The following is a 13869-nucleotide window of genomic DNA, read 5'->3' on the forward strand; positions in this document are numbered from 1 at the left end:
TTAATATGTATAGCTAGGTAGGGAAATTAAGTACTTAAACAGGGAAACAATCTTAAGATTCCAGAAATTATTTTAAATCTGTTTTTTTTATTAATTTACTTACCCTTTTTTGCTGCAGTTTATTCTAACAAAATTAAGAACTTCATATTAGCGTTATGAGTTAAAAAACTGCACCCCAAAAAATATGAAGAGAGTGTGATAATTGTACTTAAGTTATTTAATTGACATATATTTTCATATTTATTTTTTTTTTAATTTCATACTATTTTATTTCAATTCTGAGTTTAAAATAAAATAAATAAAACAAAAACCGTTTTTATTCAGTTATTTTAATACAAATTGAAAAGCTACACTTATTTTTAAAGTACAAAATATTTAATGTTGTCACATTTCCTAGGAACAACGATTTCAAATTCTTGTGTATTACATTGTGAGCAATCAAGATGGTTGAAGGGATTATACATATGTATACACTAACCAGCAAAAATATATTGCTGCAACGAAATCAGCGACTGCAGATACCACAAAAAAAACACCCTGCAGCAAGTAAAGCAATTCGAAATCCTTTTCGGTCCATCTTCATATCTCTCGTCGGATTCTTTTATGGCCCTGCACATTCGCTGTGTCTTCTAAGCACATCAAATATGTATTCGAAATGGAAATTTAAAACCTTATTACTGGCAGTGGAGTGGAGAGCGAAAAAAATATAAATATTTTATGGCGAAAATATTGCAGCTCGGATAGGGACAATGTATGCACAACTGACCCGAGTCCCGGACACACAAGGACATACAGCTCGACTCGGACTAAATCTAAACGCCTTTCTCACTTCGCAGCGTCCTTTTCTTTTTTTTTTTTTTTTTTTAAATTGTGTAACAAATTGTTCCCCGGGGACGAATTTGGATTAAGTAAAAAAAGGGTTTATTTACGATGCCATACATAACGGCCGTCCAACCGGCCAACCGTCCAACCATCCGAAGGCCCTGCCTTCGTCCTTTTTTTATTACGTGCCCAATACTCAATTTGGCCATATTTAAATTCATCGTCTATTCCAGCCAGCCGGCGGCCATTTCGTATGCACAAGATGGAGGAAAAGGAAGCAAAGTTCCCTGGAGTAGTCGGCAGATCTATTGAGTGGTTATTTGAATTGAACTTTGAGGTTGAATTCGCTTCATTTTTATGTTATTTATTATGCCCATAGTTAGCCCCTCAGGCACACGGCCAGAGAGAGTGTTGAAGTAAAATGAAATACAACCCAGGCAGAGTACCAAACAAAAAAAAAAGGTGAAACCCCAAAAAATGTTTAGGCAAATGTTGGCCGAGTTGTAAATTGTAGCCACCATAGGTGGGTAAACCTTGTTTACACAATTTTCGGTAGCTGTCTCTGTTTTTCTTGTCCAGCAGGCGCCACTCTGGGGTAAAAGAAAAGAGCTGAGCAGAAATTTACAAACAATTTAGTTGCGACGCGACCAGCTGGCATCTTGATAATATTTCGATTTATGCCCCCCAAATCCTGTTTACCCCATCAAAATGGTCGCCAGGCAGAGGCGTGGGCAGAGTGGGGGATGGGCCCAGAGTTTCTCTGATTTCGAACCAAAGTTGTAGCTCTATTCCACAAATGATCAATCCGGGATCTGGATTCAGGAGTTTTTATTGGTACACATATACAAAAAAGTGCTAGTTAAAAGCAAAACAAAATATAAGAGTAATAAAAATGAGTTTAACTTAGAGTAAAAACTTAAAAAAGAAACAGTATTTTTGGGTTTTATTTGTCTTAAACAAATATATTCATTAAGATAATATTTATTATTTATTTTATATGTACATAGGTTTATAATAAACTTTAAATACTTTGAAATTTATTTATAATTGGTGATAATGATAGTATTTAATAATTTATCATATTTTAATAATTATTTTTAAAATTTGTTTACTGATTTAATTGCAAACTTTTTAAAATCTGTTAAATTGTAAACTATATTCAAGAGTCAAAATCGAAATCTTTTAAAACTTTAACTTAAAGGATGCTCAATTTAGCGGTCTTTTTTTTTGCGAGTGTAATAAAAATTCTTTGTTTTTACTTGTCTCTGCACTCTGAAAACTTTTCGCTTGAACTTTTTTGCGGTTGTCCGCCCACAAAACCCAAGGCCTGTCACACACGGTAAACTTCAAACTGTAACGAGATGGAACTGATGTCACCTGAGCTGGCTGCCAAGGCTTTTGCGCTCAATTTGACAGACAGCAGTGGGTTTTGGTGGCTGGGCTACGGATGAGCTCGTTACTAAGTTCGAAACCAAGAGACATCTGTCCTGGATGTCCTGGTTGTCCCGCCAGACCGGAAACGTTGACAACACAACGAATTTGATGGATACGAGTGCAATCCATTGAAACACATGTCCTCCAGTGCAAAAAAAAAACCAGATGAGAAGTGGTTTTTGGGCAATAATATAGGCATGCTTGATTGAAAGGTATATAAAATAATTGTTGTTGTTTTATTCCCAAATTACTTGGGCGCTTATAAACCTAAATGTAAACAATCTTCCGGGAAGCACTGTATTAATCTAAAATAAACTGGGTTTTGCCGATAGGAAAATCTGAATATTTTTTGCCTCGCCGTCTTAGTATAAATACTTGCCAGCTCAGTCTGCGGTCATCAATTGCTCTGTACAGTCACCATGGTGCGCTTCTACTCATTCTCAATTTTAATCTTTAATACATTCCTCTCTATAAATGCTGAAAAAGTGTGTGAATTATCAACCATTTGCGGCAATGCGGCGTCTATACGATCTCAGATGATAGCAGTGCGGTTGGTTTTGTCTCTTAAATTAAATTAATTTTATATTAACTAGTTTAAATCTTAGTGTGGAGCAGGAGCGACATGGAGAGATATTGGATGACTTATCTGAGAAACTGGAAAAATGCCTATCAAGAACTGGAGTAGAGACAAAATTGTACGGAAAAAGTTGCGCCGAACCTTCGGTGCTGACGCAGCACAGTGAAATCAACGTCATTGTGGTGCCCGAGTACAGTAAGCACCCCTTTATTGTGGCCTGCGATCAGCTAAGTCACGGTGGTGGCTGGACCATCATATTGCGTCGTACAGACGGCAGTGAGGACTTTTTCCGAGATTGGAATGACTATAAAAATGGTTTTGGAAAACTGGAGAATGAGTTTTTCCTGGGACTCGATAAGCTGCATGCTATAACTTCATCGCAAACCCAGGAGTTATTGGTTTTGCTCGAAGACAATGAGGGAGATCGGCGATACCAGATATACGATAATTTCAGAATTGGCTCGGAACAGGATGGTTTCGCCCTGGAATCATTGGGCAACACTTCGGGAAATGCCGGCGATGCAATGGCCACACATTTGGGCCAGAAATTTACCACCAAAGATCGCGACAACGACAAACATGGCACTGTAAATTGTGCCACAAATTATAGCAGTGCTTGGTGGTACAATGCCTGTCACCACAGGTAAATATCTAAATATCTACTATATTTTATAAATTTATTATATTACATTTTTCTCTGTAGCAACTTGGCTGGCAAGTATGGCGATAACACCCATGGAAAGGGCATCAACTGGTATCAGTTTAAGGGGCACACCTACTCGCTAAAACATGCTCAAATGATGATAAGGCCCAAGAGGCAGTGCCATTGAAATAAAATCCGAAACTTATGTCAAATGTGATTAAACAAATCTTATTTTTTTTTACAACGCTCTTTTTGTAGATTATTATGTGATTATCAATTTGCTTTTTGAAATAATTAGTCTTTATAGTCCATAAATCAAATTATTAAAGTTCAGGCATATATTTATAGACATTATAGTTACTAAGAAAAACGGGAGATGCTTAAAACTTTTACACCCAATTAAGAAACTGAAAGATTATTTTTAATATGTATTTTCCAATTTTTTTTTGTTCGCTCTTATAGTTTCTTGCCTTAAAGATGGCCGTGATTTGTTCATTTATTCAAAAACTAGGGGCTGTCAGTGCGGCTGATGATTAAGTAATTAGCGAATGCCTGGCAAACGAGGCCAATTAGCTGAAGAACGGAAATTAAGCACACATCACATTAGCCAGCGATGCGATCAAGAGTTGTTCGAGGGCTCGAGCTCGAAGGGCTGGGCTGCAATTCTTTTTGCCGCTTTTTGTGTGGCAATTAGTGCGCCCCGCCGCACTCGCCATCGCAACTGGGCTGGGGACTGGGGACTGGGGACTGGGGACTGAGGACCTTGGCAGCCGCATTTTTTCCCCTTTTCCCGCCGGAGGGAACGAAATCCGGAGCCGGCAAGGAGCTGCATAAAGCGCACATTGAAAATTAATTGCGCCCAGCCCGTATATGCGAGTGTATATCTGTATACCCGTGTGTGTTTGGTGTGCCAGGTACGTGCGTGAGCAGCAAACCGCAAGATCTGGAGGAGGATGAGGAGCAGGAGGAGCAGAACGAGCAGGTCCTGGAGGTACAAGAACCCCTTTGCCAGCGCTGCGGTAGCCGCGTGGTTCGCCTTTTATGAAAAATTAATTTGCCCTTTGTACCGCAATAATATTCTCCCCTTGATCCCTGCGAAATTCCCCTCGACTGTGCTGGCAACCAGAGCGTATGATTAATTTTTTGTCCTGGCCCGAACAAAGTGTTGCCTCGAAGATTTTTCGGTGTTTGCCGCGCTCAAGTGGTCCACATTCACATGCCAATTTAACTCAATTGATATATGGTTCTGTACTCGAATTTGTATTCTTAAGCAAATTGGCATTACAATAAACCATGTTTACTTAAATGTTATAAGTAGAAGAAACTTTATGGACTTTCAATCAAGTTTTTACCTTTGAATACGTAATCAAGTAATCAAGTAATCAATAAATATTAAAGATTAAATATTTTAAATATAATATTATTCATTGCAGTTTTGTTAAAGATTTCTAATATTTTACAAAAATACAAATATTATTCAAGCCTTTTTTATTTGTACAGAGTTTTTTTATAGACCTTAAAATTTCTAAAATTTGATTTAAGTAAATATAGTTGACGGTAATCGGTTTGAGAAAGCCAACTGTTAAGAATCATGTGCAGGCCCCAAAACGTATTTTCCTTCACATGCCATTAAGGGGTTGTTCGGCACTGGAACGTGTAATTCCATAAAACTTCTCGCTCTGTTTAGTTTTGGCACAAGTGCAGCAGCAGCTTGGGCAACACTTTTGCCAGCCAGATAGAAGTCGAAACGACTGCTATATTTGCACCGCCACAAACAATGCATATTTCGCAACACCACAACAACAGGCCCGATGACAACGGCGACGGAACTAGTTCCCCAGTAACTTCTTGGAAAACTTTTCACAAAGTCGAGCGTTCTTTTTTTTTTTGGTTCTTTTTGTTAGGGTTGCCCACATTAGAGCTTGGGGAAACCGCAGAAAATTATGCAACACAATATGAAATGCATTTGAGAGACAAGTGAATCTTGTCAAGTGGCAGGGCAGAACGCCAGGGAGATCGTAGTCGAGCACTTGAGTCGGTGCTTTAATCAAAAGTCAAATATTTCATGCCAGCCGGACAGGCTCTGGAAAATCTCTCAGTCCGCCCACATCGCCCAGCTCGCATCCCATTCCTCCTCTGAATTCTGCGTTCTGGATTCTGGTGGGTGAGTGCAGCATCTGCTGTCGGGATGCAAATGCAGCCGCTACTAACCCGCACAATAGACACCGCCGTCAACGCCTCGTCGTCCCCACACGCCAGGAAACTTTCCTCGCCTGCACAGTTTTACTGCCTGCACTAAAAAAAATAATTTGGTGAAAAAATCACTTATTTTTAACATTTTATAAGGAATTTTATATCTAAATTATTGGAATAAAATAATAATAATAATAATAAATAATCTATAATGCACCTATGTAAATGAACACAAATATCTTGAACATGAATATTATTTTATTTGTAAGTTAATTAATTAGAAGTCTTAAATTTCATAACAAGCACTTAAGAACGGCCAAACTATATACAAAATAATTATTTATTTCAAAAATATGTATGTTTATCTTTGTATATAAATAAAAATTTATTTATTTAATCAATGTATTAACTATTTTAAAAAAGTTTAAAACAAATTTATGTAAATAGAATTCATTATTATGACATAAATTCGTTTCTCCGAGTGCAGCAATGCCGGGATCACAGTGAAACCCAGGGCTTGGGGTATGGCCCGAATGCCTGCGCACTTGCAGCCACTTCGGATGACTCCAGCTTGGCTCATGACTCCACATCCCCTAACACCACACCCACACCCCATTTCCATTCTCATTCTCAAGCCCATTCCTCTCCAGCGCTGGCTGCTTTCATGGAAATTACATTTTTGCATTGCCGTCGTCGTCGTCGTAGTCGCAGGCGTCGTTGTCGCTGCTGCTACTCAAGTAAATGCAAATATTTCTCATTTCTCTTACGAAAATTGTCAAATGTATTCAAAAATGTGCGCCGCATGCGAAATCTTTCTGAATATGTATGCGTCCGACTCTAGCCCCGTTCTTTATTTGGATTCCAATGCAAATCAGAGATGCAGGGATTTTAGCTCTTAAAATTACATGACCGAATCATATGAAATTGGCTATTGGGTTTAGTTGCGTGCATGCATGAGACTATTCGATGGGACTTATATTTGGCACAAGCTTGGCCATTTAATTATTTATGCGAATATTTAGGATGTGCTTTGTAGTTGCTTATATTTTATATAAACTTTTGAAAAGCCCTTTTACATTTTATTAATTAATTAGCCTGTGTGCCGATTTTCCCTCCTACATTTTAAAATCAAATTTGCGGCTTTTGGTTTCTAGCTTTGGCTTAAAACGCAATTTTTAATTAAACAAGTAATTAAACTAATTGCCAGAAATCCCTAGCCACAATTATATTTTTAATCAATTAAAATCTATTAAACGAAATAATATAACTAATTTGTGAAGCTAATTAATTATTAATTTATTTAATACACACACCGAAAATAAAATGTTGTGCCCCACCTGACGGATACGCAATCTTTAACGGATTTTCTGAGTTTTAAAAGATTTTAAACCTTTAAGTTAATGCTCGAGTTTAACGATTTTTGCTTACCCTTTTTGAGGGCTTTAAACTTTTTAAGTCTTTTGTTAAAAGGGTTTCCTTGTTTAATCTGAGCAAAATTATGGTCATTAAAATTTACGTAATTTCATTTTAAGCCTTGTTCCAATACCCTGCAATACGTTGACTTCATTATTTTATTTCGACTAAGCTTTAGAACTGTTGCGATCAATGTTTAACCCAATTTATGATTATTTGCACACCATTACATTTCATAATTTATTTTCCATTCGTTTCCAGCTTGTCATTGCCACAAAAGCAATTGATGCGATGCAGGCGATGCATAATTTGCTGATATTTTCGTTCAGTTTGTTATTCATTTTGAGGGAAACGAAAACAGATACGAATTCGACATAATGGCAACATTGCCAGCTGTTTAAAAATGAATGCAAATGGGTATGTAATTAAATAAATTAATTAAGCGACCAACAACGAGACAAAAGAGATACTTGATACCAAAACAGGAGTGGGGTAATCCGCACACCCACAAGTGAATCAACAACATTAAAGCCGTAAAGTATATTTGTTTTTAATAAGAACCAGTTTAAAAGATTTTAAATTGCACATCGACATCTGCCAAATGTAAGCTGATTAAGTTTTAAAAATTTCGAGGCAGCAAAAATCTGAGCATATATTTCATTAAAAATATTAAAAATTATTTGTGGAATAAAATACATTCTGTACTTGGTTTTCTCCAAAAAATCTTTGCCAAAAAGCAAATCGAAAATTGTTTTGAATTTATGATATTCGATTTGGCATTATTTATCACATACATTTTTGTTGTTCTGAAAGTGTCGAACAACTAGCAATTGCGGCAACGAAAACATAAAATATCTACACTCAGCATTTTGCAAGAATCCTTTGCCAAAAGTATTGATACACATTTTTCATCTTTTCGCACTAGCATTTGCCATAAATTCAATTTCAAAATAATATTTATTTATTTGTGCTATTTTTATGTTACGCTGGAATAAATCTTAGCTTTGACTTGCTTGGTCGAATTACTCTATGAATTCAATTACTTAAAAAGTTTGATTTCAAAAAAGGAATGTTTTTGAAAAGTTTTTATGGTTATTTGTTTGGCTTTATGTATTTCTTAATTTTTATAAATGCTTTGTTGTTACTTATTAAATGGTATTTTATTTATTTTACAATGAATCTAAGTTGGTACATATTAATTCACACTTAATTCACTGCTTAGCTCTTATACAAAAGCCAAACGACCAACTTACAATCCACTCGACGACCGCAAAGCTGCAACATTTTGTAGCTTTACTTCCGTTGTCGCCCAACAGCAGTGATGTGACTGCTGAATTGGTGGTGGGTTTCAAATTAAATAGCTGAATGCAAGTGGAGACTCTCTTAACAGAATATTTAATAGCAGAAAGTTGATGTATTAAGATTATAGAATTTTAAAAAAGAAAATTTTAATTTAAATTTAAAATTGTTTTTTGGAAGTCAAGCCAAGTAAGTTTATCCAGAGACTTTTTAAGTTTTAAGTTTTGTTTTTACAATTTTTGAAACTAATTTTAATATTTTAATATTGTATTTAAATATAAACCATATTTAAATTAAATAAATTGCATCTAAATCAAATGCGAAATACATTACATCTTATATTTTGCACAATTATTGAAATATTTTAATGTTAAATCCTGTAATTAAATTTGCATTGTATTCAATTTTATGATTTTATATTTCAGTTAAATATTCAATTTTAAGTTCAACAGTCAGATATATATTTTTACTCATCCCTGATTTGCTTTCTTGTTTATCTTGATAAAAATTCGTTTTAAAAATGTGCTCTCAGAGTTAGAATGGAATTGGGCATTTGGAAATGCCTTCCAATTATAAATGATATTTCAATGACAAGTCACAGTGCATATAGAACGAGACATTTTCCTCCTTCGACTTCGTCTGTCAATCAATGGAAATGAAAAAGAGACATTTTTATTTGGCCAATTCTAGACAGGTCCCCCTCAACCAGGTCCCTATCGAGTTTCTAGTGGAGTTGTGTTGTCCCTGGTGGAAACAAGGACTCAACTTGAGCTCCGGCTAGGCCTGCTCCATCCGTCACGGTCCTCCGATCAAATTGAATTGACATGTGTGACTCGGCTTGCATTTGGCCAGAGTCTGAGTCAGAATTTCGCAAATGCCCGGGTTTTTCCCCCAGCCCCGAAATGAGCAAATTCCGGCAGTTTGAATGAGTCATGTAACCGAAGCTTTAACTTGCCATGTGAACGAACTCCGGCCGCAATAAATTTCGAATGAAACCGAATCGAACCAAAAACTCAGGAACGTGGAACTGTGGGGCTGTGCTGCACTTAAGTTTATTTCCCTCTGCAGAGTCAACACAATCAAATCAAGTGAATGTGTGGGGCTCCCCGGAGATTGTAAGTTCGATTGCAGTGCGTTTATTTGCGGAGAATCCACTGCAAAAGTCAATTGACTCAATAAATTATTTTTAAAGCAATCAGAGCTACTTTTGCGACAAAAATGCAATCGAAAAGTTTGCTATTTTATGTCTTTTGGGAATTTCGCGCCGACAAATTTACTTCAACTGGCTCGAATATGTATCTTTGAGTTTTAGAAGTTTGAGAAGGAAATAAAGTAAATTGAAGAAAAGTTTGTAGATGATAAAAGTTGTTTAAAATTCGAATTGTGATTGATTAATTCGATTTTTGCTTGCTTTATTTTCAGGCTTCATAAAAATGTTCATCAGAGTTCTAAATCTAAATGTATAGAAGAAAAGATTATTGCAGTACATAAATATACAATTCAGGTATTCATTTTTCAGAGCTCTTCGAATCTGTGGAAATTCTAGAGAACATAGTTTTCTTTTTAAACCTTAAAGTGGACTTCCAATTTAAACGCTGAAACTGAAACGCAAGAAGCTCTCAATTAGAGCAAAACCAATTCATGTCATTTGTGGCTGCATTGAGCAATCTGAAATATTTTCAATAATATTTGGCTTGGATGGCTTGTGGGTTCCGGGTTGCTTTGGCCGATTGCTGCTCACAAGTGAAATTAGCCAAATTATTGGGGTAAACAGGGGCCGAGCCGACAAGTCGCCTTGTTTGCGCTTAAAATTTAATTTCACGCACAATTGAGTTCATGCATAATTTGAGTCCGGGGTGATAAATTATTGCTATTATTGTGCACGGCGGCGGGAGGTTTAACAGAGGTGTTTCGTGGAGCCGCAAGCTGACCAGGCCACATTGCATTCGCCGCTGCGAGGGACTAAAGGACGAAGGATCTGGAGGAGCTGGAGCAGGGACATGGGCAAAATAATGACCCTTCCCCACGTTCTTGTTATTGCCAGGCTCGTTGGCTGCGTTCATTAATTCGCTGCCATAAAACCCGGCCAGGGGCATATTTTGCCTAACCTGAATTTGCATACATCGGCACTTGAAGCAAAAAAAGGTAATATAAGCATCGTTTCTCAGAACATCGCAGATTTTTTTTCTTTAATCTAATCTAATTGTCTAAGAGTTTAACTATATGTACTTTAAACTTATAATGAATAAAATGTAAAGTAAAAAAATAAATAATTTTTAATCCGCAGTTTTAAGAATTAAGTTACTTTGTTTCGCTCTTAGTTACTTTTGATTAGGCCTAGCTAATGAATGTAGAATTTTTTTTTAAGGAAATACGTTTCACTGATTTCAGAGTTTTAACTTTAATTTTGTGCAGTGTATGTGGAGGGCGATGAAGTAACAGGAGGCACCTGTTACCGCACCGCAAGACTCGAGCCAGCGCCAGGATCCTGGCCAAAACGCCTACAACACATGTCTGCTCATAATTAATGTGTAAATTGTAAAGCTCCGCTCGCCCACTTCACCATCCTCCCCATTTCCAACTATTCCATTGTGGCCATGTTGAACAGCGAGGGCAACCAGCGCGACAACAAGCGGGGTACACCGGCACACTGGTACTGGGGTGTCCCAGCCCAGTTAATACAAAAACAGCAACATCAATAGACGAGCTAAACTGCCCCCCCCCTAAGCACCCACACAAAATGCGTCATGACGCCGAACAAACTTAATTGCATTCATGTAGTCCACGTTCACCTGGCCACCGACGTCCAAATGGATCCGCATCCGCTACAAACAAAGCTCGCTCTGAATCACATCCCCATATTTATGGTTTTCAATTGTTCGATTGCTGCAAACAATAGTTTGGGGTCAGTTGAGGTTACTTTATTGGGGGGTTACCCGCTGCTTTATTGATATTGATGATTATAAACCCATTAGTATGTCAATTGATGAGTCAAACCCTTAAATGTTTATTCCTACTCGTTTTGACCTTTTTAGAAACTTTTATACATATCCGGTTTTTTGTAGAGCTAAAGATTACAATGGCAAATCATCAGTTTATAACTTAAATAGTTTCTTATATTTAGAAATAATCAGTGGCAATTATTTTATAGGGTAAGCCCCGACCATAGAGTATAATATAGAAATATGGTGTACACTATCTCGTCATTCATCATTTAACAGCACAGATCAATTTGTAATATAGAATTTCTAAACAATTATTGACTAAAATAACCGGGGAAATTAGTAGCAATAAAGTCAGGTGGAAAACCAGCTTACAGAAGTATATATTTTTGAAAAAGCTTTTAAATTATTATTATCTTTAAGTCTTGTATTATTTGATTCATTTAGAACCCTCAACATTGAGAATTTCATAGGTGAGATTATGCCGATCATGACATAATTTACAATAATTATTTAGAGTTAAAAAGGCATCCACGGCATTTGGCAGTTCAAAAACTAAGCGACTTTTTCCGCTCTTCACAACTTTGACACTAAAAACAAGTTCCGGAAGATTGAGTTCCTCAGTCAGAGCCCTATTTAAACTCTCCAGAGGATCGCAGACTTTTTTGTAACTGATAAAAATCAAACGAACGTGTCCAGAAGACTCATCGAGTTGAAAGTCGCGGCACTTATCCATACTTTTAATATCGCTCGTTACCCATACGCCCCGTTGTCCATTGTAATCACTGGATTCGGTTCCTTGATCAACTTTGATCGGCTCCCAAAGAGGATATTCTCGTTTATTTTGCTCATCCTCAGAGGGAAACACAAAGTCATTAACGTATGGCTTGGCATCTGTTATAAACAAAAAACTATTATTAGTCGGTAATAACTATAAACATTTAGTCTTACTAGCAAAGCAATTGCACAATAATAGAGAACCGATAATCAAACAAATTCGTAGAATTTCTAGTTCGCGCATTGCGGCAGTAACTTGTTTGCGATCCGAGTTGCCAAGTTTAACTGACGTTCTATAATTCTATTATCATCTTGCTAGCCAGGTAGAGAAAAGAGTACTGCTGATTTTCAATCACTCTCTATTTTATAAAAGCTAACTAAGAGATTTGTTTATTGATTGCAAAATACAAGCTTAGTTTATAGAATTTACTCAGAGAGACTCAGACTCATGTGTGAATTGACTTATTGACTTTCCATATTACAGACTATAGATTATAATTATTATTGTATTTTTGATGATTAACTAAGAGCACAACTTGGATTTGCAAAATATTATGAGCTAAGAGTTTTTGGGCTTAAGTAACATTGCTAAAAAAAAAGAAAGGTTTAGTATTTTAAGTTTTAAATACTACAAAACTTTGTATACCTAAATTCAAGCTTTTTGGTTTAATCTTTTAAGCAAAACGCATACCATAACCAAAATAATATGGACCAGCTGATGTGTATATGGGCTGTGCTTTGTGTTTACAATCTTGATTCTTTTTTTTAGGAAAGGGGGAGAAATTGAGTTGTCGAGTGCAGCGAACGACCTTTGTGACATGAACAGGATTCTGTGGGCTTTTGTAGCCATCGACTTGAAACCCTGCCAGCCATTAGTGAGATTAAAACTATGACTAAAGCCGAGGCTGAAGGAACGAACGGCTCACAAGGGGGCACAATGTCGCATCGCAGGATTTGGCTTTGTTTCAGCTCGAACAATGGGCGTATCTCTCTCTGTTGCTGTGACGCAATGCGTACATTGTCCTTCGCAGGACAATCGCCGGCAAAACGAGGCCGAGCAGGGGGAATTGAAAAAGATATACCGCTCAGTAATGCAAACATACATCCATAACAATTCAGTTGACACAAATGCAGGCCATCCATGGAAACTATTCGTTATTCGTTGTTCGTTATTCATTATTCGTTCTAATCCAGAGGCATTGTTGGCCTGCCAGCCATTCACAATTCATTCGCATCAGACTGCAGCGCAATTTGTTTAATGCTGCATCGAATAGAGGCTCCTCCAACTGCCGCAGATCAGACAGCACTGTAATTGACAGCTGATTATGCAATTCATTCGACGTCGACTCATTACTCGTCGATTCGAACTGGCTTTCGGCAAACTGCAATTAATCATTCCCGCAAACATGGACAGACAAATTGAAGCTTTGGGCTGTCTGAATCCACATTTGCCCGGATAATTAACCCACTTAACTGATGGGCATAGGGCATTAAAGATATGTTTCCAAAATTAAGTTTAATATCGTTTATTATTTTATATAAATTTTATTGTATTTTATTTTATTTATTATTATTTAATAAATAGTTTTTGCATGACTTAAATTAGTTAGATAGTGGTTTTTGACTGACTACAAAATTTAATTTGCATTGTGTCAAGAAGATCAAAGCCTTGTACTGAATGTACTCAACTTTGGCATCTGTAATCAAATTTAATGTTCAACCCTTTCAATTAACCACCAAAAAATGTTTTTGAACGCCAGGCTCTTGAG

The 13869-nt window shown here is 36.7% G+C and overlaps 2 protein-coding genes across 2 annotated transcripts; one reads left to right on the top strand and one right to left on the bottom strand.

Moving 5' to 3' along the window:
- Positions 1–2636: 2636 nt before the first annotated feature.
- Positions 2637–3716, top strand: LOC128261321 (ryncolin-2-like). Its single transcript, XM_052994960.1, has 3 exons — positions 2637–2806; positions 2862–3476; positions 3537–3716. Exons 1-3 carry the CDS (start codon positions 2676–2678, stop codon positions 3661–3663), a joined length of 873 nt encoding a protein of 290 aa, XP_052850920.1. The 5' UTR covers positions 2637–2675; the 3' UTR covers positions 3664–3716.
- A 7575-nt stretch (positions 3717–11291) lies between these two features.
- On the bottom strand, positions 11292–12416 carry LOC128261630 (uncharacterized). The gene is made up of 2 exons (XM_052995412.1): positions 12275–12416; positions 11292–12217 (listed from the first exon to the last, which is right to left on the bottom strand). Exons 1-2 carry the CDS (start codon positions 12342–12344, stop codon positions 11763–11765), a joined length of 525 nt encoding a protein of 174 aa, XP_052851372.1. The 5' UTR covers positions 12345–12416; the 3' UTR covers positions 11292–11762.
- Between the last annotated feature and the right edge of the window lie 1453 nt (positions 12417–13869).

This window comes from Drosophila gunungcola, unplaced genomic scaffold (assembly GCF_025200985.1).
Source record: "Drosophila gunungcola strain Sukarami unplaced genomic scaffold, Dgunungcola_SK_2 000001F, whole genome shotgun sequence".
In the NCBI taxonomy this organism is placed as follows: Eukaryota; Metazoa; Arthropoda; class Insecta; order Diptera; family Drosophilidae; genus Drosophila; species Drosophila gunungcola.